This window comes from Embiotoca jacksoni, unplaced genomic scaffold (genome assembly GCF_022577435.1).
Source record: "Embiotoca jacksoni isolate LCO1_2020_lvr unplaced genomic scaffold, fEmbJac1.0.p SCAF_63, whole genome shotgun sequence".
NCBI classification, from domain to species: Eukaryota; Metazoa; Chordata; class Actinopteri; family Embiotocidae; genus Embiotoca; species Embiotoca jacksoni.
The window spans coordinates 879,424-901,989 of record NW_027185418.1 but is presented as its reverse complement, the minus strand read 5'-3'; the positions used below and the strand labels follow the sequence as shown (position 1 = coordinate 901,989).

General features: G+C 45.6%; 1 protein-coding gene across 3 annotated transcripts; it reads right to left on the bottom strand.

Moving 5' to 3' along the window:
• Positions 1–13,201: 13,201 nt before the first annotated feature.
• ctss2.1 (cathepsin S, ortholog2, tandem duplicate 1) lies at positions 13,202–21,377 on the bottom strand. 3 transcript variants are annotated; one of them, XM_069175037.1, is made up of 8 exons: positions 21,275–21,377; positions 18,528–18,655; positions 18,279–18,401; positions 17,424–17,576; positions 16,200–16,424; positions 14,909–15,074; positions 14,332–14,434; positions 13,202–14,147 (listed from the first exon to the last, which is right to left on the bottom strand). In XM_069175037.1, the coding sequence occupies exons 1-8, from the start codon at positions 21,291–21,293 to the stop codon at positions 14,048–14,050; spliced, it is 1,017 nt and encodes a 338-aa protein (XP_069031138.1). In that variant the 5' UTR covers positions 21,294–21,377; the 3' UTR covers positions 13,202–14,047. The 3 variants fall into 3 exon arrangements, with proteins under 3 accessions (XP_069031138.1, XP_069031137.1, XP_069031139.1); XM_069175036.1 differs by lacking the exon at positions 21,275–21,377 and having other exon boundaries at positions 18,528–18,784; XM_069175038.1 differs by lacking the exons at positions 18,279–18,401; positions 18,528–18,655; positions 21,275–21,377 and adding an exon at positions 17,872–18,256.
• Positions 21,378–22,566: the final 1,189 nt, after the last annotated feature.

The window sequence follows — 22,566 nt, the reverse complement described above, 5'->3', positions numbered from 1 at the left end:
ATAAGTTTTTGGACGTCACTTTTGGCACTTTAGAACTTCTGCGTTTGAGATTTTCTTTAATTTTGGAAAAAATATAAAAGAAAAAGAACAACACGCGCAGATTGAACAGAGGAAAGATTTGTTTCTTCTTCTTCTTCTTCTTTTTTTCTTTTTTTTTTTTCTTCTTTTTTCTCCCCCACCCCCCCCCCCCCCCCCTCCCTCTTCGTGAGGCACGTCGCAATCTGCTGCTTGACATTTAATATCCTTCGGGGAGGTGGATTGAAGACGCGACAGCGCGCCGTACAGTGCCGCGTTACAGTGTTGTCCCTCCGCAGGGGACCGAGAGGGCCCATCTGATCCACGGGGCGCAGAAAGAGACCCGAGCGAACACTGGTAATGCGAGACGAGCGTGGACCGCTGCGCGTGTGCGCGAGCGTGAGCGCGTGTGTGCGTGTGCGGGTGTGCGTTGTGCTCACTGCGGGGTGGTCTGTGAGCGCTACGTGTGCGTGAGCCTGCCCGGTTGATCACCGCTCTTTCTTTTTTTTTTTTTGTGTGTGTGTGTCCGCTCTCTCTGTCAGCGGCTCGACTGATTAAGCCCAACAACACAATAGGGTTCATAGGTAATGATTGTGCACTCTTGCAATCCCTTCACAATTATTGATCTTTGATTGTTCGACTCGGAGAGCACATGTGTACGTCCTCCATTCAGCAAAACGTTAACAGCAAATCAACAGCGCCCCGACCCCGCCCCCTCCCCAACCCCAAAAAAAAACCCCCAAAAAAACTCCACCACCCCCCCCCCTTTTTTTTTTTTATCTTAAAAGACGACTTATCTCGAGTGTGTGTTTTCCTTGTTTTGTTTCTGTGATTCGGCTCAAGTGTTGCTTTTGATTAATCCCGTCTCGCGACACCGCTTTGTATGCGAGGAAAAAAAAGAAAAAAAGAAGAACACCTTCATCGCGCCCGGATCTTCGTCGGGCCCCTTTTGTTTCCTGATGTGTTATTATCAACCCCCCCACCCCCCACCCCTCCTCGCCCACATCCTCCCCCCCTCCCTCCCTCATCCCTCCACCCCCACAATCTTTATTCGCGGCATCCTTGTTTCTCTTCACCGTTACAAACACAAAACATTATTTTAACGAGTCGGCGCGCCAAGTCCGAGCCGGCCGATCAATCGGGCCTCATAAAAAATTAAAGTCCCGACACAGAGACGTGTGCTAATGTTTGACAATGCTCGTCTTTCTCTCTCGCTGCTCCCACACGCTCCGAAATTGCATATTTAGTTCTTGGCAAAGCCACAATTTGGACAGCTCGGCACTTTTCTACATAACCTACTTTCCGAAAGGGGGTCGGTGTGTGTGTGTGTGTGCGTGTGCGTGTGTGTGTGTGTGTGTGTGCACTTTTCTCCCCCCCCCCCCTCTGGCCAACCCCCTTTTGTTTAATTACAAGCCTCTATTGATTTCCATGGGAAAGAGCAGCACGCTTTGCCCACACACACCTCGGCCGCATCGGCAAAAAAAAAAAAAAAAAAAAAAAATCGAGACTGGAATTAGAATGCGCCGGTGCCCCTGTGTGCTCCCCGAGTCTGAAGATAGCTCGAGCGCTCTCTCAGCTTCACGCCTCGAGTTTGAAGATGATCCTCCTTTAATGCGGCACTCGTTTTAAATACATCGAAAAGGGGGGGTGGCCCCCGCTTCGCCGTCGGCCGCGGGCGCCAGAACCGTTGCACTCCTCGACGGAGGGGCTGCGAGGGCGCTCGGCGAAGCCCCGTAATTACGGAGCCTGGTTTTGCTGCCATTTTGTCTTCAAATAACTGTCTTTCTGCAGAGACGTTCTTGCTAAACATGGAGGAGGTGATCCCTCGGATTTATCTGCAGTATCTTGTTTGTGTCTGTGTGTGTGTGTGTGTGTGTGTGTGTGTGTGTGTTGTGTGTGTGCGCGCGGCTCTATGGATTACTGCACTGTATATGAGATGCATCTGCAGACCAAAACCTCAGGCTGTTGGAGGAGGCAATCAGGATTTAGTCGGAGAACACGGCGGGATAAAGACCTACGCTGGCCGTGCTCCGACACTTAAAGTCGAAGAGAGGTGTGTGTGCGTGTGTGTGTGTGTGTGTGCGTGTGCGTGTGTGTGTGTGTGTGTGTGTCCTGCGCGCGCGTGCGGATCAGAGACTATAACTTTAAAGATGATGGCCGAAGCCCTTGACTAAAGGTCTAAATGAATAAGAAAGGTCAATGCGGTTTACGTGTCGGCTCCTCCCCCCCCCAACGGTAATGAAAGCCCGCAAGAAGCCTCGTCCACTCGTCTTCGCTGCGTTTACATTTCGCGTTCGGCCGGAAGTGGCTCAAAGGTCAAAAGACAATTTCTTTTTTCTTTTTTTTCCCTTTTAAACATTTGCATATCGGGGGGGTGGGGGGGGTGGGGGGGGGGGGTGGAATCGACCTGAGCTGCGCAAAACATCAAACAAACGGGGTTGTTGTTGTTGTGGGTTTTTTTTTTTTTTTTTTTTTCCTTTTTCTGTGGTTTTTGTGCGTTTGTTGTTTTTTTTTTTTTTATTTTATTTTATCTCTTGAAGCCCCCACCCACCCCCCCCACCCACCCCTCCGCCCCCTTCACACCGGCGCTGAAGGGGTTAACCAGCCTCTGTGGGTCGACGAGTCTGAGCTGCACAGATTTAATCAATAATTTCTATCAGCCCCTGGCCCAAGAAATCAGCAGGGGGGTGGGCTAGGGCTGGAGGGAGTGTGGGGGGGGGGGGGGGGGGGAATGGATGGAGTGGGGGGTGGTGGTGGGTGGTGGTGGTGGTGGGGGGGGGGGGGGGGGGGGGGTCTGTGGCTGGGAGGGGTGTGGAGGTGGTGGTGGTGGTGGTGGTGGGGGGGTAGGTCGAGACGCCGGGGGGTAGGGAAAGGGCTTTCGATCACGTTTCAGCAACACGAGACAAGGGCATACATCATGATTAGGGGCTGTTCCCACGATCATAAGAAGCCTATAGGGGAATATTTATGTCTCCGGGAAGTCGCCCCGGTGCTGCGGGATTTATAGCATGGTAATTGTGAGCCTTTTACACACGATTACAGCATAAGGAAGCATTTACTTAATGGTCGGCGTTATGATCGTCAGTAAGGGGAAGAGAGGAGGAGGAGACGGAGGAGGAGGAGGAGGAGATGGAGGAGACGGAGGAGGAGGAGGAGAGCGGCTAGGACACGGCGGACTCCTCCGATCGGCCATAAATCCACCGCTAACGAGCGAGCTAGGCCGCCGCCGTCGCGTCGTTCCTTTCATTACAACACGGGAGCTGAAGCTGAGAGCGCGGCGCTTTATGTGCCTTCCATACAGCCCGACCACAACCACAACCTCCCCCCCCCTATCACTCACCCCCCCCCCCCATCACCCACACACACACACACACACACACACCCCTAGTTCAGAAATATTGATGGTGGAGATGGTGTAACACACCCTGTGAAAAATGGAGGATTTGGAGCAAAAAAAAAAAAAACAAAAAAAAAAAGATTTCACTTGTGGTGATATTGACACGCCGCTGACATCTCGGCCTGTTCGGATTTTAATGAGACGCGGTTCGATAACTCTCAGAAATGCAAACGAGCTGCGGATGCCTAAAAGCTAACGGGTGCCCCCCCCCCCCCCCCCCGAGTCAAAACATTTCCTTCAGATAATGATTTTAGAGGAGAATGTTCAAGGGGAAATTTCGCGGGCCAGATTTATTCATGTCCAGTCCGGCGCTTAAGTTTTCCGAGACCTCGGATGGATGTCGGGGGGTGGTGGTGGTGGTGGGGCGGGGGGGCAATCGAAAGCCAAAGGGGGGTGACGAGTACACACACACAAACACACGCAGAGCGTTCGGACCCGCGGTTCTGACGCCGCTGTCGTGTAAAGTCGGCAACTCATCTCTCGACAAACGCTCCGCTCATGAGAGGAATCGGGAGTTTTGAGGAGCGAAGGGGCCGTCACACAAGTAAACATCAACTCGCCTCGCCGCCGGCGGGGAAAGCCGATCAATCGGAACGCGTCGAGACGGCGGGGCGGCGCCTCGGGCTTATACGACGCGCGTCGTCGCGGCGCGTTGTCGGATTCGGGCGCCTCTCCAGGCGGTGCGCGTCGGGCTTCGAAACACATGGGATTTCAAAGTTATTGCGAGCCGACATCTCCGTCTAATCAAGTCATCTTTGTCAATAATGGAGCGCCACTCGCAGTTTTCTTAACACGAATGAGAAAGGAAAAAAAAAAAAAAAAAAAAAAAAAAAAAGTGCCAGGGCCAGCAGGATAATTTCAACCGGCCTGCAACTAGAAAGCAGCTTGCTTGGAGATTTTCAGAATAAAGCGTCGCGTTTCCTCCTCTCCCCTTTCAAAGTTAGACGGCAAACGACCGGCTTAAATATTTGCTGTCAGATTCGACGGTGAAAGCCGAGTCCCTCAGAGCAAACGAAAGAAGCGCTTGTTTGTTTACGTTGAAGGCCGTTTTGACGCTCCAAACGGTGGAGAAAGCATCTCGACCACGTCCGGTATCCTTTTAGGTGGTAAGTCGACACCGTGCTCATCCAAATAGTTCAAATGTAAATAAAAACACGATGTAATCTAATACATCATCGCAGTACAATCGCATTAATAAACACAAATTGACAGAAACAAACACCGGCATAGGCACTAATCCGTTGGTGCTTCCTCAGTGTGTGTGTGTGTGTGTGTGTGTGTGTGTGTGTGTGTGTGTGTGTGTGCTGCGTTGTGTGCACCATTGCTTACACTTAGAAACGCATTCGATACCATCAGCAAAAAAAACAGCCGCCCATCAAGCGCGCAGTGTGCTGATTGAAACCTCTTAAAAGTGTGCATTTAGGTAATTGTACGACTTCTCCCTCCCTCCTCCCCCCTCTCCCCCCCCAACCCTCCCACGCACACACACACACACACACACACACACACACACATCACACACACACACACACGCCACCACCACCCACCCCAAATATGTTTTAGTCCACTTAAGGCTTCTAAACACCCCGGGCAATGCCGACTCTGCTCGTTTCACTCACCCCTGACGTAACCCGCCTTTAATAGAAAATAAATTAGTCCCCTCCCCCCCTCCCGGCCCCCCCCCCCCCAAGCCTAAAGTGATTATTACTCACTCACTGCCCGCCACATGTAAATGACTTTTATGAGAAACTAATGATGTTGAAGTGTCCACTAAGGAGAAAAGGGAAAGGGAGGAAAGTGGAAGTAGATGGATAGAGAAAAAGGGGGGGAGGCGGCGGCGGGCGGTGGTGGTGGTGGGTGGGGGGGGGGCAGAAGTTGGCTACGGTACACAGAGGCAAGAGGTTGGTGTTGTGTTTCCTGTAAATACAGAATTACAGCGTGTTGGAGGTGAAAGGTTCAGCGATGGATATGCAGAGGAAACATGCAGCCTGAATTCAAAATGCTCGTCTGATTCTCAAAATGGATCTGAGCTCAGCCCACACACATCAGCCTGGTTTTCTTCTTCGCTGACCAAGGACTGTCTTTATTGTTTATTTATTTTTCCTATATTTAATTTTTTTTTTTTTTTTTTTTTTTTCCCAGGGTAATTTTTTTTTTTTTAGTGTGTGTGTGTGTGTGTGTTGTGTGGGAAATTTCAGACTCTTTCACGTGCAAATATTGATTATATAAATTGGGCGGGCTGCCGCTGCTGTAGTGGTGTTTAACCCAGACCCAGAGTTGTTTCATTTTGCGGTTGTTTGTAAGGGCCCCCCCCCACCACTCCAAAAAACAAAAAGGCACCACTTAACTAGTTTGAATATGAACAACTTTGACACCGAGCTAATTCTGTAAGAAATAATGAACCCTCTGAGGAGCAGAGACGCAGAAAAGTGTGAATGTTAAGTCGCGGAGAGAGCCGGACTAACATTTTTGCATCTTTTGGGATTGAATTCAAAAGACGGCATTGTTTCCTTTCTAATCTGTAAGTGAATTCATGTTTCTGCTATTTTCTCTTGTGCCTCTGGACTTAATTGCGGTTTAATAAAAGTTTAAACAAACAAAGAAGGGTAAAAGCCGGTATGTACGCAGGAGTAATGATGCTTCAGCCAGAGGAAACGAGATTCATCGCCGGGCATCTGTTGATGTTTTTGAGTGAGATCATTTTTGTTTTTGGGAGACAAAAACCGACACCAGATTCTTGCTCTTTGCCTCCAGGTCAGATCTACGTAAAAAAATAAAAAATAAAAAATAAATAAATATATATATATATATATATATATATATATATATATGTATAGTCTGTTTCCCAAAAGGTAATTAAAGAGAGTAATGAAAACCACGATCGGAAAACTTCAGAGCTTTGGCCTGGATGCCGTTTTTCCCAGCAGCTCACTTGGCAATAAGATGTGATAGGTCGAACGTCTTGATTCCTTTACTGCACAATGAAACAAGTTGCTGATTCATCTCTTTTAACTAATCAAACTTGCTTAGCTAATCTGTTTTCTTTCAACAAATCCACTTTCCCTCCGCTTAATCCATTTGTCCCAGTTAGCCAAGCCAGTCTGTTAGCTAACCTGTTTTCCCCTTTCCCTTCTTTTTTCTTTTTTTTTTTTATTCTTTTTTTTTTTATTTATTTATCTTTTATCCGTCTGCCCCGCAGCCTGCAAGCGCAAGGAGCAGGAGCAGAGCAAGCTGGAGCGCAACCAGGGCCCGAAGCGCACCCGGCTGGTGTTCACGGACCTGCAGCGGCGCACGCTCTTGGCCATCTTCAGGGAGAACCACCGCCCGACCAAAGAGCTGCAGGTCACCATCTCTCAGCAGCTGGGCCTGGAGCTCTCCACCGTCAGCAACTTCTTCATGAACGCCCGCCGACGCAACGTCAACAAGTGGGCCGACGAGGGCCGCCCCTCCTCCACCGGCTCCTCGGGCTCCAGCGTCTCCTCCTCCGCGGTGTCCTGCAGCACGGCGTGATGACGGGCCGCCGGGGGGAGGTGCGGTGGGGAGGGCGCCGAGGGAGCAAAAAAAGGGGGGCACGTGGACTGGTCCGGGCAGGGATCGGCCGTCGTAAGATGTCCTCCTCGTTATCGGAAGGGGCGACGGAGCCGGCCGTTGCGGGCGATTTTAACCGAAAGACGAAAGCATTCCCCCCCCCCCCCCCCACCACCACCACCACCACCACCGCCACCCCTTCATCCCAAACCAAAGTTGATCGCTTCCTTGAAATGGGGAAAAAAGGTGTGTGTGGGGGGGGGTAGGGGGGGGGGGGGTCGGAGGGGTGGGTTGGGGGAGGAGGGGAGGGGGTCGGGGGGGGAGGGGGGGGGGCGATGCCCAGAGCGATACGACCGCGGGACGCGAGGTCCCGCCTGTATAGTCAAAGGGTGCGAGGATGATTTGACTCAGAAGAAGAGTCCCGCCCTTACATAGACGCCGCCTCATTGCATTATTTTGATTATGTAGATTAGTAGACGATGAGGGTATTTCGAATCAGGAGGAAGCGTATTTTTTTTTTGGCGTACCCTTCAAATCTATTCTCATCTCTGCAAACGTGAAGAGTCGAGAGTTGCCGTTTGCTCGCGTCTGGAGAGCGCCATCGTGTAACTTCTTAATCAAAAGTGTTCGCCATCATCCAAAGACGTTAATCCTCCCTCCCCCCCCCCCCCCTCCCGCCACCCCCCCCCAAACTCCCTCCTCCCGATGTTTTTACAGTCCTATTTTTCCTCAAGAATCAAGGTGAACGAGGAAGAAAAAGGCTTTTTTTTTTTCTTTTTTTTTTTTAAAATTCCCGTTTTTTCTTTTTCTTCTGACGAACCTAATTCCCCCTTTTTCTTAGCATGTGTTTCCGTGGCGATGGTTCCCAGGACTCGTATGGCGCCGTTCCAAGTTCGGAGCCTGGAATTATAAAGGAGGGTTTCTGTAGCGTCCGTGACTCCCAAGCTGTCAATCATTTTTCCGTCGACAGGAGGCCTTTCATGCAATTTTGTCAAGATGGTCCCGCCTTGAATGAATCAAGAGTTTTCGAGGAAGGAGACCGCAGCGCATCTCGCCGTACGCCAGGACAGAATCAATAAACACAAGTCGGACGCAGGAACAGACTTGTTGGTGCAACCGTCTAGCTTTAAGACTCTCGCCGAGCTTCCGATTGAAAGCTCCACAGCCATTTTTTTTTCGACTCAAAAAAAAAAATCAAGCCAAAAACTGAAAAACAAAACAAAAAAAAAAAAAAAAACAACAAAAAAAACAAACAAATGAAAAACGACCCTTTGAACACAAAGGCTCCGTGGAGAAGAGGTACACCTGACACAATGTATAGTGACATTGTAGTATTTTTTTCCACTCATGTCCAAATAACTGTACACACCTCTGCTCCATAAACGAAAATCTTTTTTTACAGATGTCTAGAAAAATGGAGGAATGTGATTCTTTCCGCCCTTTTTGTACAGATTTCAAGCACATCGCTCTATTTATAGAAACACGTTGGAAGTGTGGGGCAGTTTGTTTCAGCCCCGCTGACGTACAAGGTCATCTTTTTGGTCCACAAAGGAAAGGCTTTAACATGCCTCCTTATAGCCAGTAGTTAAAATCAAACCGAGAACGTTTCAAATGCAATTACTGATCTGATCAACGTATTTATTACTGCATTTGTGTATTTATTGTTTTTTTTTTCCCTTTTTTCTTTTCCTCTCTCTATTTATTTGGTTATTTATTTATGCTATCTATATACTGTAAGTATTTATTTAACAATGCTCTGTATGTCTGTGTGAAACTGAAGACTTTTTCTGATGGGCACTTTTAGCTGTAGGATCCCATCGTAATACCAAAGATTAACATTGCCTCCCTGAATGTACGGCCTGAATCCCTAAACCCAGTTCCCCCCCCCCCCCCCCCCCCCCCCCCGATCCCGTCCTGATCCAGCCCGACTCCCCCCCCCACCCCCAGTGATATTACGTATCTCTCTATCCTTCGAGGCCCGGCCTTTTTTAAAAAATTTTTTTTTATTTTATTTTATATTTCTTTCTTTTGTTTTATTTTTTTGTAGAATCATGGGGATTTCTTTACTCTTTGCAAATGTCTCTGCTGTCAGCTCTTAACGCCAAGGCCAAAGCTTGTTTGAATGTTGTGATGATATTTATAATTAATAATACTATGAATAATAATAATAATAATAATAATAATAATAATAACGACGAAAGACGATGTGGCATCCCATAGTTTTCACGAGTTGCTTGTAAAAGTTGTGTTCAGACCGATGCCCGTGTGGCGGAGTGTACAAAAGTGTCTGGGGTGGGGGTGAGGGTGGAGGGGGGGTGTCGAAAAAACAACAAACTTGGGAGTGCGAGTCCTTCGGGGTCACATGCAAACATGCTTACTTGTGTGTCTGCCTGGGGAAATGCATGGTTGTGACCCCCCCCCCCTCTCCTCCTCCCGCCATCTCCCTCCCCTCCTCCCTCCCCTTCCCCAGTGCAGTGCAGACACTCCTGTCTACGTCCAGCTCAGTGTGATCTCACCTGTCCTCCACTTCTGCCAGTTGTCTCAGTTCCAAGAGAGTCCGTAGGGTTTCCCCTCCCGGTCGTCCGAGGTCCCCGACGTGTTTTCCTTTCCTTCCCTTATGATGAATTTCCGGGTTCTCGGTCTTCAGGTGTGTTCGCTCTCCTCTGGGGGGGGGGGGGGGGGGGGGGTGTCTTGGACTTTGTGTGCCCTTGGTTTCTGAGGGCCTTTAGGGATCATTCCTAAGCCTTTTAGGGGTCTCCGGATTCGCCCGTGGGCCTTCTCGCGTTCTCGTCGAGTTTGTTTGCAAGTCGCCGGTCTCCCGAGGGTCTGAGGGTTCGTTCCTCATCTTGCAGGGAATCTTGGGAACCTCCGAACGGTTTGTAGGGTTTTGTTCCTGACCCCTGCGAGAGCTTTAGGTATCACTCTTGACCGTGATGGGTTCCCTTCGGAGTTTGTGCCGGCTCCTGCAGGAGATCTCCCGGCGACTCGCGCAGCACAAGTGATTTGATTTTTCCGGTGTTTTGTGTAGTGAACGCCTAAATCAGGAGAAAAGTCACCCAACAGCTCACTCTCTGACCCCCCCGTGTAAAATGCTGCCAAAGAGTGGCAAGGCTAGCTTGGCCGTTTTTCCACCCTCGGTCTCTCTGTGTCTCATTTTCTCTGTCTTTAACGTTGGACGGGGCGGATTGGCGGGGGCCCCCTTCACAGCGTGCACTTGAAAGACGGGCGGTCATGAAAGAGGCCATCGACTTTTTCCGCGGACATCAAAGGGGAGGCTTTTTTCATCCCGTCTCCTCTCTGGGTATCTGGTCTGGGGGTCTGCTCTTGGCCAGACCTGTGGGCTTTAGGGGGCATTCAAAAGGGGGGGCGGGGGGAGGAGATCAGAGAGGAGGCTGGGGCTGAATCATCCAGAATGAGGATGGTGGTAGCGCTGTGTGTGCAAGAGAGGTAGGAGTGTGTGTGTGTGTGTGTGGGGGGGGGGGGGGGTGGATTGTTTGAGGAACAGGAGGTGTTGGAGTAGCGGGGCACGGAGTTGAATTAAACTTTAATGAGCAACAATTGTAAGCGTGCTGAGACCGAAGGGGAGGTGGTGGTGGTGGTGGTGGTGGGGCTGCGTGCTTGAGTCTGTACAGGGGTGAAAAAAAAAAAAAAAAAAAAAAATACAAGAGCTTGAAGGCTCCTCTGCTGACCCCCCCCCCCCCTCCCGCCCCGCTCGCTGCTGTCATTGTATCAAAGCTGAGGTGACACCTTTCAGGTTTCTCTTTGTCTTTCTGACTGGGCGCCTAAAATGGAGACAGAGCTGTTTGTATTGAGCCACCTTCTGTTCTGTGTCAAGCAGGGAAGCTCTTCCCTTTCTGTGCAGAGGGGGAGGAGGGAGGGAGGGAGGGAGGGAGGGAGGGAGGAGCGAATCAGTCTGCTGCAGGTGATCCGCATTGCCATTTTAGCCTGCGGCACCCCCTAGTGACTTTTTCTAGAAACTTGACCCTGAGACAAGTCTGGCAGGCCGAGGCCATCGCAGAGCAACTCAGAAGAGCGCGTAAATAATGAAATGGCAGAACTGAAAGCTAATATATATACTTTCAGAATAAAACATTAAAAAAATACCAAAAAAAATACCAAAAAAAAAGATACTTTTTTTTTGTTTTGTTTTGTTTTGTTTTTTGATAATGTTTAAACCAAAAAAAACAAACAAACAACAACAACCAAAGATTGATGGGTAACTGCTGAATCATTATGTATCATAGGTAGTTTTAGCAGTTCCCTATCAGAGCTACCGTAGCACTCAGAGGATTCAAAAAAAAAAAAAAAAAAAAAAAAAAAAAAAAAAAAAAAAAAGCACCAGTGGGGTTCCGCGTGCTGATTGTTTATGTCGCATAAAACAGTATTATGTTGAGCTGGAACTGAGAAACTGACATGAGGCAGTGTCTTCAGATGGAAGTCTTTTGACCCTGTAAACCCCAGTGTCCCCCCCCCCCCCCCCACCTCCTCCCCCCCCACACTGTCTGTCTCCGCCTTCTCCCCTGTGTGTACATGATGACTTTACCCATCTACCTCAACTGTGTGAGATGTTGTGTGGCAAAGATATTCCTTAACCAAAGAATCCATCCTGTCAGGGTGTCTGTCTATCTATCTATCTATCTATCTATCGATCTGTCTATCGATCGATCTATCTATCTATCTATCTATCTATCTATCTTGTCTGTCCATCCGTCTCTTCTTCATGCCTTTTACTCCAAACCAAATGTGCTGGAATCAATCCGTAAACAGGAGCCGAACGCGGCCCCCCCCCGTCCAGCCAAAGCTGAAGTCCAGTATGCTAGAGTGTCCCCATCAATCCATGTTCTGTATATAAATAAAATCATTCTCAAGACCAAAAAAAAAAAAAAAAAAGGGGAGGTGACAATCCAAGCAAGGAGGATCTTGCTGTAATCAACGTTGCCTATTCCTTGTTTTCCGAAAACTAGAATTATGCGACTTGCCGTAATAGAAAAAGCCCAAGAATCATGCGCTCACCCAAAAATAAAAAAGGTCAGAGGAGACAGAAGCTATTTTTCCACATTTGTAAGCCACCCCCCCCCACCCCCCTCTCCCACCCCTGTTTTTTCCAAAATGTTTAGTGTAGTTGAAATACTGTTCGATCCCACTGTTGTAAGTAGGAATTAATGAAATCCATACAAAAAGCTTTAAACGGGGACGAGCTGAGGGAAACGTTTGACTGAGTCCGAGTTTCCTCGGCTCGGACTCGACCCACCATGCTTTATCGTGCCATTCTTGTCCATGTGTTAGACTTACTAATGAATGTGGCTAACCAACCAAAGGCTTTAAAAAAAAAAAAGATACACAACACTTTAAACGTCAATCATGGTGGGACATTTTGTATCAACAACTAAAGAAAAATCCCTTTGAATACCTCATGTGAAAATTGTTTGTTGTGATGTTGCACTAAAAAAATAAAAATGACTCATTTGTAACCCAACACTGCACTCTTGTCGACTTTATTCTGACCTTGTTGAAAGGCGTCAGCGGCGAAGCTCTCCCGGTTTTTAAAGGCCAACGTTGACACCAATATATATTTTTTTTTTACGAAAATGTCGTTTACCAAAACACTCGCGGTCTTAAACTGAATTTAATTCGTCCAACCAAAACACATGAAATATTTGCATGACGAAAATGTTGTATATATTTAAATATCTGATTCTTTCAGCACTACGAACACATTGAAACCCAAGGCATGTTTTTGTTTTCTTATTAAATGCGGATGTTTTAAATCCCTTCTTCGTAATTTTATACAAATTTCCCCAATTCAGGCCCAATCATTTGGTGCTTTCGGAACATTTTGGACATTTACAACTATTTCAAGTTGAAGTTTTGTGTGTTTAAACGATCCTTGTCTAAACGCTGGATGACGAGTGGAACTGGGCACTTTGAAGAAGCTCTGACAAGAAGCCAGCTTTTAAAACACAAGTTACATTTTTTTGGGGAAATATCTTTAGTCGCTTTTTTGCTGAGTCAGATGAGAAGATGAATACCACTCACCAATCTTGACGCTAAATATGAAGTTACAGCAAAACAGCCTATTAGCTTTCTGATGCTCACTACACCAAGAACGAAAAAAAATAAAAATAGTCCAGCATTTAACTTCTGGTAAAATCTTTTTTTTTTTTTTTTTTACCCTTGGACAGGAGTCCCTGCTGACAGTTTCCCGATGCATAACTCGCAAGCTGCAAATTTCTATAAAGAAAGTTAGAGGAGAATATAGGCGAATGTTGAACTATTCCTTTATTGAGTTTTTGAAAAAGTAGGTTGATGTTTGATGAAAAGGCCAATAAAAAATAAAAACAACAACAAAAAAAACATACCAAAAGACGTCTCTTGCCTCCAGGCAGCCGTACGGTGTGCTATCACATCAGCATGTTCACAGGATATTTACCAGACACACGTGTATTGATTTTTAGACTTCCTTCTGCTGTAGCATGTAAAAGCTAAATTGACCAACAAGCCAATTTCCCAAAGAGTCAATGGAATCCTTTCAGACAGTTTTTATGGCAGGTTTAACAGACAAAGGGGAAATGGGGGGCGGGGGGGTGGGAGGTGCAACCCAATATTGAAGTGGTGAGGACGCATACCTCATGAAAGGAAACGCCCCGCGCAGAGAGTCCCGGGTTCGGTTCCTGACCTCCACCGCCCTTCGCTCCCCCCCCTCCTCTCTTTCCACACATTTCCTGCCCATTTCTGCCGACACTGTAAAATTAATACATAAAATCTGCCCCCCCGCCGAAAAGTCTTAAAAAACAGTTGAAGCGACAGGGGGAAATTTTAAATTCCCAACTTCACTGTACTTAAAAAGGACATCGGGCTGATTGGTGAACCCAAACGTGCGTATCACTGTTGACTGAAGTCTCTTTTATAAATCATGCTCACAGTCTCAAGACAAAGAAAGGAAACGACTACGCGTGAAGAAAAACTCGACCCCTCCCTCAAGTTCGAGGTTTACACATTTTCGAAGGCACCAAAGGTTTGGAGCAGGTTTTAAATCTTAGGATTTGAAGTTATCATCATTATATCTTTTTCTGTTTTGCAACAGATTCAGTTCTGTTCCCTTTGCAGCTACATGATGGGGTAGCAGCCGTACAAAGCGATGCCGCACTGGTCGCGCTTGTTGCGTGCCATTCGGATGTAGCCCTGATCCCCGAAAGAAGTTCCCCAGCTGGATGAGGAGAGCGGAAACAAGAGAACAAAAACAAACCGTGATCGAGGGCACAGAACGAGAATGCAGACAAAATGAGTCGTCACTAAATCGAGTGTTCGAAACATCAGCGGGAAAAAAAGTGAGTGAAGTCAAAGTGGAACAGGAAACCCTAAGAAACTAAAAAGGCAGGCAAATGTCTCACCTGTTCTTCACCAGCCAGTAGTCTTGTCCATTCAGCGTGCCGTAGCCCACGACCAACACCCCGTGGTTCACATGCTGGGAGCACCCCGAGTCGTCGTACACTCCTGAAATGATCAAATCTCATTCGATTCTTGTTTTTTTTGCTTTAAATTGCTCATTATTCTCGCATTGTGAGGGTCTAGAAAGCTGAAATATAATAATATTATAGAGGCAATCAAAGAGTTCAGAGAGTTTTCCTGTTGACTAGAGTGCAGTGCGGTGATTGCAACCTTCCTAAGTCGGTGAACAGCGACACCCGAGTTACAGGTGGGTTTTTTTTTTTTTGGGGGGGGGGGGGGGGGTGTATTTACGATTTCGCCATGACGAAGCTTGAGAAGAGAGGGCCCAACCCAAAAAAAAAAAAAAAAAAAACGACGTCAAAAACGTACTCGCAGGAACAAGTCTCTGAACTTTTTGATCTATAAATGAATGTTGAAAAGAAAATACCCCCCCCCCCCCCACCCCGACCCGCCACCCCTGTTAAAAAAAAAAAAAAACAACAACAATCTGTATTTACGTTCTAACAAAGAGAAACTCACCACTCTTGAAGAAAGCAAACGTGGGCCTCCTGGCATCAATCCCCACCGAAATGGGTCCGATCTCGGCGACCGCCTGCTTCAGAGTGATCTCGTTCCCTTGAGGCAGGAAGCTGTAGCGGGAGCAGTTGGCGGCGCGGTACACGGGGTTGTAGCGGCACGGTTGTTGCTGTTAAAGAAAGAAGCGGGCGCGAATCCAAAGAAATTAGTTATCTTCAAAAGTAAACAATAAAAACTTTAGGTGTCAAACAGGCCTTTGACTGGCCGCCTGTTAAATGTCGTTCCCATTCCCGTTTGCCGATAAACAGCAGGTGTAAATCCACCAAAAAAAAAATAAATAAACACTTTTTGAGTTTAACTAAACCTGTGAAGAGTTTCAAAGTTTATACCTCTTGGTATAGATGACGTCCGCGTAGCGAAAAAAGTAAATTCCTTTGCTCTCGGGAGTAATACTTCTCGAAGAAGTTGAATTTCAGGCGCGTCGGCCGCTGTGGTCACTTGAAGAACATTTCGCATCACAGATCAGAGTTTTTATGTAATTTTTTTGGGGTTGGAATAAAAAAAAAAAAAAAACACCTCCGCAAAAAAAAAAAAAAAAAGAGGCCGAAACGGCGAGTCGAACGGGCTCAGAACTGCCCTCCTCCTCCTCTTCCTCCTCCTCCTCCTCCTCTTCCTCCTCCTCCACACAAACCACGGCGAACCAGAGGAAGCCCGGAGGACAAACAACGTTGTCCGCTCCGATTCATTTATTGTTCCTCCGAAGAGACATTAACAGCTGACCACAGACAAGTGAGAAGAGCGTTGCTGTCTACAGCCCGAAGGGTCAGACCTAACTTCTCGTTGCCGCTCGTACGCCCACGGTGTTGTTTCTTGCAGGAATCGGTTGGCTGTAAAAGTGCGTTTGCATCCGATTCCCTCTTCTTTCCGCGTGAAACAAACACAGCGGTTTCATTTCTTTCAAAGTTGGATAACGGCACTCCAAACGAACCAAGTCAGCGCCGACGTACGAGGCTCAAATACATCGTGTATAAGCGTTACTTTACTTTAAAAAACAACAACAACAACAACAACAACACATATTACCTCATCGGGGGCGATTATTGATTAATCTATTGCTAAATATTTTTGATTGATCAGCAAATGGTCGGGTCTCCGGATGTAGGAAATAGTGACAAATGTCCACACGTTTCCAAACAGTTCTTTTAAGATACGGATAATAAAATGTACGATTGACCTGATCTTTTTTTTTTTTTTTACATTTTTTTATATTTAATTCTTCTTTTAATTCACCCACCTGTCCCTTGTACGGGTACGAAGCGTCGGAGTCGATGCCGTGGTTGTCGATGACGTACTGGAAGGCTCGGTGCATGAAGCCCCCGTTGCAGCCGTGGTTGCCGTATTTGCCCGAGCAGTCCACCAGATTTTGGGGACTGAGGTCGACCAGCTTTCCCGTGGTCTTGGCCAACTGGCCCTCCAGGGCCCCCGCAGCGCTGAAGGCCCAGCAGGAGCCGCAAGAGCCCTGCAACGCAAAAGAAGACGGGACGTCACTGTAACGTCGCCCAGGAAAATCGGACGAGACAAATCGTGCCGACAAACCGTGCTCCCAACGTCCCCTCTTCCCCCCCCCCCAAAATGTCTCCTTTATTAGCTCTAAAGTCACATTAAAGAGTTTTTAATACGTCGCGTTTAGACCCGAACGACGACGATTTGGATCCCTGCTCGACAACATCACGTCCCGCCATATATCGTAGGGCACTCCGTACAGATTAATATGGTGTTCAACAAAACACCAGCGCAGCGTTCCTGCAGCCGCGGCGCCAATGCAAACGTTCCTAATCGTCCCGCGCGTCGGTTCGTAACACATTTCCATGTTTGGCAGCGCGACGCGTTTGTAAAGCAGGAGATTTCGCCAGCGGAGAGTCCAGCAGCGTTTAAGAGGTTAAAGAACTCCACCGGCTCCCTGAGACAATGTTTTGTTTGTCAATTATGTTTTAACATGTTGCACGGAGCAGAAGGAATGCCAAAATCAATACTGCAGTGTCCCTCGTTGAATGATGTTCATCTGCACACCACAAGTTGGTAATAAGCCGGGCCTGAGAATTTTCTTCTTTTTTTTTTTTTTTATTCTTATAAAGCGAGCAATCTATTTGCACTTCTAAAAAGATTTTAAAACGGACTTTCCGCAACAAGAAGTTGTGATATTTCGGCGATGAAAAAAAAAACAAAAAAAAAAACTGCAGTTGGAGGCTGAGAGCGGTTTTGCGTGTGCGAGACGGTGAACTCGCACCTTTGCCACTTCAAGAAAAAAAAGTCGACGTGGTAAAACACTTCCTTAACTGTCGGCTGAGTCGACGACTTTTTGTTAAAACACGAAGTGATTTCAAGAACAGGGAACGGGGCTGAATGTGAGATATTTTAAACCAGGAACCATGACGCTGCGAAAATACTAAACGATCAGTGTGCGGTAAACAAAAACAGAATCACAGTGTTTTTTTGCTTTGTTTGTTTTGTTTCTTACCTGCGTCTTGACCCTGGTGACGCAGCCTTTCTCTCTCCAGTCCACGGTGTCTGGTACATCATAGTCTGATGTCCCTACGAAGGGGGATGGCGCCCTCTGGATGTCGGTGGGGGGACTGAGCGAGGCGAAAGACTGACTGATCTCCTCCGCTGTCTTTGAACAAGAAAGTAAAAAAAAAAAAAAAAAAAAAAAAGAACTCTGAATGTTTTAAAATAGGATGTTTATGTTGTGAATATGTAAAGTTGGACATTTCAATTCATTTCACTTCTCCGAAAGGATGTTTTGTGTATTTATTTAATTTCACTGTTCCATTTTGTTGTTTTTAATGCACTGTGTTAAATACAACTATTATGAAATGGTTTTTTTTTTTAATCATTTTTATTCTGCAAAGTGCTATATTAGACTATATTAGACTATATTAGACTATATTAGACCCGGGCTTACTTACTTTTCTGACAATCTCTGTGATGTTTTCATTATTTTCTTCTTTCTTCTCAAAGTTATCCTCCTTAACATCCTTCATTTTCTCTTCATCATTCGCTCATTGTAACACTTTCCCTAACTTTGCAAAAGTGAGTCCCATTTTTCAGTTAAAGTTTCACCTGCTCAATGTTTTGAAGTTACTAAAGTATTTACTATAAAAAAATTAAAAAAAAACATTTTTAGCTTCTTATTTTACTTTTATGGCCTGAAACCTTACGGTTTGGTTCAGTTTTACTGCTCTTCCATATCAGAAGCGCATTCATCAAACGTCTTCATCCAAAGAGGCGGGTCATTCTCAGGCGGACTTCCATTGCCTTTTTCCAAATGGTCGTCATAAACCTGTAAAAGTCACGAGGCAGACGCGGGTCTCACCAGGTCTCCCATGTGGTTCATGCTCAGGTCGTAGGTATGAAGCCCCATGGAGGCCTCCAGATTGTGCGCGACAATGAGCATCAGGTTGTTCTCCCACAATTCCCTGCGGCGCGCGTCCTCCGCCTGACAATGCGGAAAGAGCGCATCGGGGTCAAACACGGCGTCGCGTAACCATGAACTTTTGTGTGTACAAAACAGAATGGGAAATCTTTGCTGTTGTGGTATTTTTTGTTTTTTCCAATATCGTACATCGTCGCGGTACTCCTTCCCGTGCGTCTTCTTCCACAGCTGCCAGTGGCCGTCCAGCCGGCCGCTGTCGAGCGCGGCCGCTGCCCCCGCGCACATGGAGACGAGCAGCAGGCTCCCCAACACCAGGCCTGCACACAAACACACACCGAGAGACATCGGACCACATGAGAAGACAGGATGTCATCTGACCTTTCTGACGAGAGACGGATGCCAGCTACCGCGCCGAGAAAACAAAATCCGCACGACTCAAAACCTCGAGTCAGAAAACAGACCCGACGGTTTTCAACCCACACACACACACACACACACACACACACACACGCACAAAGAGAGAGAATCAGCTTCTCGGAGACTGGGGAGGGTTTGAAATAATATCGTCGGAGTTGCGTTAAACGTTGGCGGAAGAACCGAGTTATAAAAAAAAAAAGAAAAAAAAAAAGGAAGAAAGACACTTTTGTTTATTCATGAAAAACCTTTTGGCATTTATTTCTTTAGGATTCAAATTCAATATATACCGGCAGGTTAGCGGAGGTATAACTTATAATTCTAGGCCATAATACTAAGCAGCTCTGCAGTAGTACAGTAGGTGACAGTTGGCTGCATGAGGAACTGCAATGATTGGGGTTTTTTTTTGTTCCGTGTAACTGATTGCTGCACGAGGAGGAAGTGGTTTTCCTGGGTGGGCTGCAGGTCTGGTCTCTCTACCTGCAGATTGAGAAAGTCTGGGTTTTTTTTTTGGTTTTTTTTTTTACACCCACAAGGTTAAACTGTTGTTTACGTCTTTTCTATTTAGTAATTTACTGTAGGGCGATTACCGTGTGCCAGGATGCATCATGTTCATGCATTTTTTTGCATTTGGGATGTCATGGTAACAGGTTGGTCTGTTTATTTCCTAATGTTGTTGGCGAGTCAGAACCAGTCATAAGAACAGGCCAATAACCCCGTGTCCTAAAACTGGGTTTGAGCCCTTCTGTATCGTCTCAGTTTTAGCTGATACACAAATATTACAGTTCAATAGTACTAATACAGTTTTTTTGTTTTGTTTTTTTTTGCTGTAACAGCAAAGCATATAGAAAAGAAACACTTGTTTGTTTGAAAAATGCTTACTGCTCACAATTACTGGCGCCCGGCAACTAAAGCAATGTGACTTAAAGAACTCGGTTAAAGTCGGAGAAGTAAGTTTACGCTTTACGGACAATTTTTCACTTTAATCATTAATCAACTTCAGCAGAGTCGTATTTAACATATCACGTGCACATTTTTGTGGAGCAAAATTCTTATTCTGAACAAGCCGTGACGGAAAGTAAAGAAAGACGGAAGATTAAGTATCCAAGTATTAAAGAGTTGTGCCCGATATCATGTGCTGAAAAGTTGGCTTATACGTAGTAGCAACTATTTTTTTTTACATTTTATTATCGGTCAATCTGTCGATTCTTTTCTCGATTTATCTTTTGGTTTATAAAACATTAGAAAATATCCTACAAAATAAAGTGACATCACCGTACGGCTCGTCAGAAATAACACAAAAATATAAAAGTCAGACCAAGAAAAGGTTTGACCCTTTAACCAGCATGTTGGCATGTTGGATAAAACATAACTCGAATATTACCAAAACAATTTGCAGACTGATTTTTTTATTGACTACTAAATTAACAGGTGAATCTTTGCATTCTTCACGTACAACTATATGGGAAAATGCAGTTATTAAAAGTGTAATTGCCTTAGTTACCAGTTTATTAGGGACAGCCAGCTCAAAAAAAATTCAGTTCTCGTTGACTCTGTCTATTTAATTTATTTACTTCCAGATTTAGATTGTTTTATCTTCAGTTACATTATACTGACGTGGTTCAAACACTCTGATCATCCGCATTAACAAAGCAGAACTATTAAAAACACCTTCTACACATCTCAAACATCCTCCCGGGGGGGTGGGAGGGTTAAAAATGACCATCTGAGTATCGTTTCCACATATTTCAAGCCTCATTGTACATAAATCCCCAATATGAGGCAACAGTCACAAAACCAGAAATGAAACTAATCAACCAGCAAGATGTGCAGTTCTGTCACCAAAAGGCAGTGTTTGCTTACTTTAGTAGTTATTAAAGGATGTTGTTACAACACCTTGGAGAGTCACAACGCAAAAGGTCTTATTTAGTGTTCAGTATGCAGGTCTGCCAGTTACACATGATCTACCACAGTATGAGGAACTGAACTTCAGAAGAAAGCTGACAGAATGTAAAAACTTGTTTAAAGTTATATAACCGCAAGAATACCCGAAATATATAACAGTGGTTTAACTTGAGTATTTGACCAAGTAATACTCGCTTTTATCCCCAAATGAAGGCCTCAATTGGCAATTTTGCTTATTTAATGACTAATTTCATTGATACTAAGAAGAACAAGTTATCTTTAGTGATACTAAACAAACGCCACACCTTAATTGTACGCTCTTAAATGGTTAAATTGATATATATTTTTTTATCGTTTAAAAGTTAAGGTTTTTATTTTACCATTAGAAAGAGGCACAATATGATGACAGCGTTTGAAAAACAGCACAACAACTTTCCGTCGCTTGGATATAAACACACCTGCAGCCTGAACACAAAAGAAACTCCCTGAAAACCGAAGAAACGAAAGTAAAAGCGACGTTGTTAAAGTTACTTATCGTCGGACACTTAGTCTTAAAAGACCTGATTTTGATTAAAGTTGTAAATGTGTTTTGACAAAAAGAGCGTTTTGTCACTTACCTTTATCAGTCGGACTCATCGCTGCTTCTGCGTTCAACCTGCGTTTTCCTGGTTTAATATGTATGAAGAAAGCAAGTCACATGGTGCGACGCACTTCTTCCTCTTTTGAAAACGCAAACGTTGCATCACGCCGCCTTTGGTAACTTGTTCAGACCGCATGCACGAAGAGGATCAGCTGTGAAGAAATAAACACAGCAAAAGGTGGTTTTTAAAAAAAAAAAAAAAAAAAAAACAGGAATGAAAGCAAAACTCTAACACGTAACACATTTTTATGCAAATGTATCTCTAGCCAATAATAATAAAAAAAAACCTCACATCAGGGAAAAAAAAAAAATCAATCAATCAATCAGTCAATCAATCAATCAATCAATCAATCAATCAAAGAGATCAAGTAAAAGCAAAATGGCAGGATCACCAACATCAGCAATGAGTAAAAGGTGGTTAAAAACTTTTAAAAGGGATTCAGTGCTGAGAGATGTTCTAAGAAACAAAAAACAAACATCACAGATGCCATTAAAACTGATAAAAGATTGAAGCTGTTGAAATACAACCTTCTCAAAGATCTTTGACAGAAAAAGCAGGGAGGGGGGGGGGGGGGGCGACGCTATCATGAATTATTGGGGAGTTTCATTAGTAGAAAACTGGCCCGTCTCTAAAAGCATTTAAAAACTCTTGTGCGGCGCTGGAGGTGATACATAAATTTATACTTAAAAAAAACACAAAATTGTCTAAAGTGCCTCTAATAGCCACCTAGAGGCTGTGATGTGAATCACACCTCACAATGCAGGTAGAAAGAAAAAAAGCAAAAGGCAATCAGTGAAACGGGTGGAAAGATGACAGTTTGTCCTGAGGCTGGGAACCAAAAAAATGGAAATGGAAAAAACAACAACAACAACAACAACAACAACAACACACCTTCTCTCGTCTGGGAAGAGTGAATATCACGGCAATCTGCTCATTCGATTTTGGTACTTATAGCGTAGAAGTGAACATTTTTTTTTTTTTTTTTTTTTTTTACGGTGGTGCAATGTGAAAGGTCAGGGAGGTCACCAGAAACGCTCCGGAGAGCACAGCGAAGATGTTGGAGAATCCAGTCCAGTCGTTTCAGTGATATGTGGTTCTGGAACAAAGTCTCGGGTCAAGACGAATATTTGACCCGTCAAGAGTTGCGGATGAAAGGTCAGGAGGTCGGCGTGTTTCCTGGCAGTCTGTTGGCGGGAGGAACACTGGGGGATCTATAGGAATCATATAATGAGTTCCTCGACATAGAAATGAAATGTTTTCATCTTTTT

What these genes read in the sequence shown, in the direction of transcription:
- ctss2.1 (XM_069175036.1), bottom strand. Translation starts at nt 18,683, where the DNA reads ATGTCTCTCGGTGTGTGTTTGTGTGCAGGCCTGGTGTTGGGGAGCCTG. An exon ending in TCACCAGGGTCAAGACGCAG is followed by an intron (nt 16,425 to 17,423) that starts GTAAGAAACAAA and finishes TTTGCGTTGCAG; the next exon opens with GGCTCTTGCGGCTCCTGCTG. An exon ending in CGTACCCGTACAAGGGACAG is followed by an intron (nt 15,075 to 16,199) that starts GTGGGTGAATTA and finishes TTTCTTTAACAG; the next exon opens with CAACAACCGTGCCGCTACAA.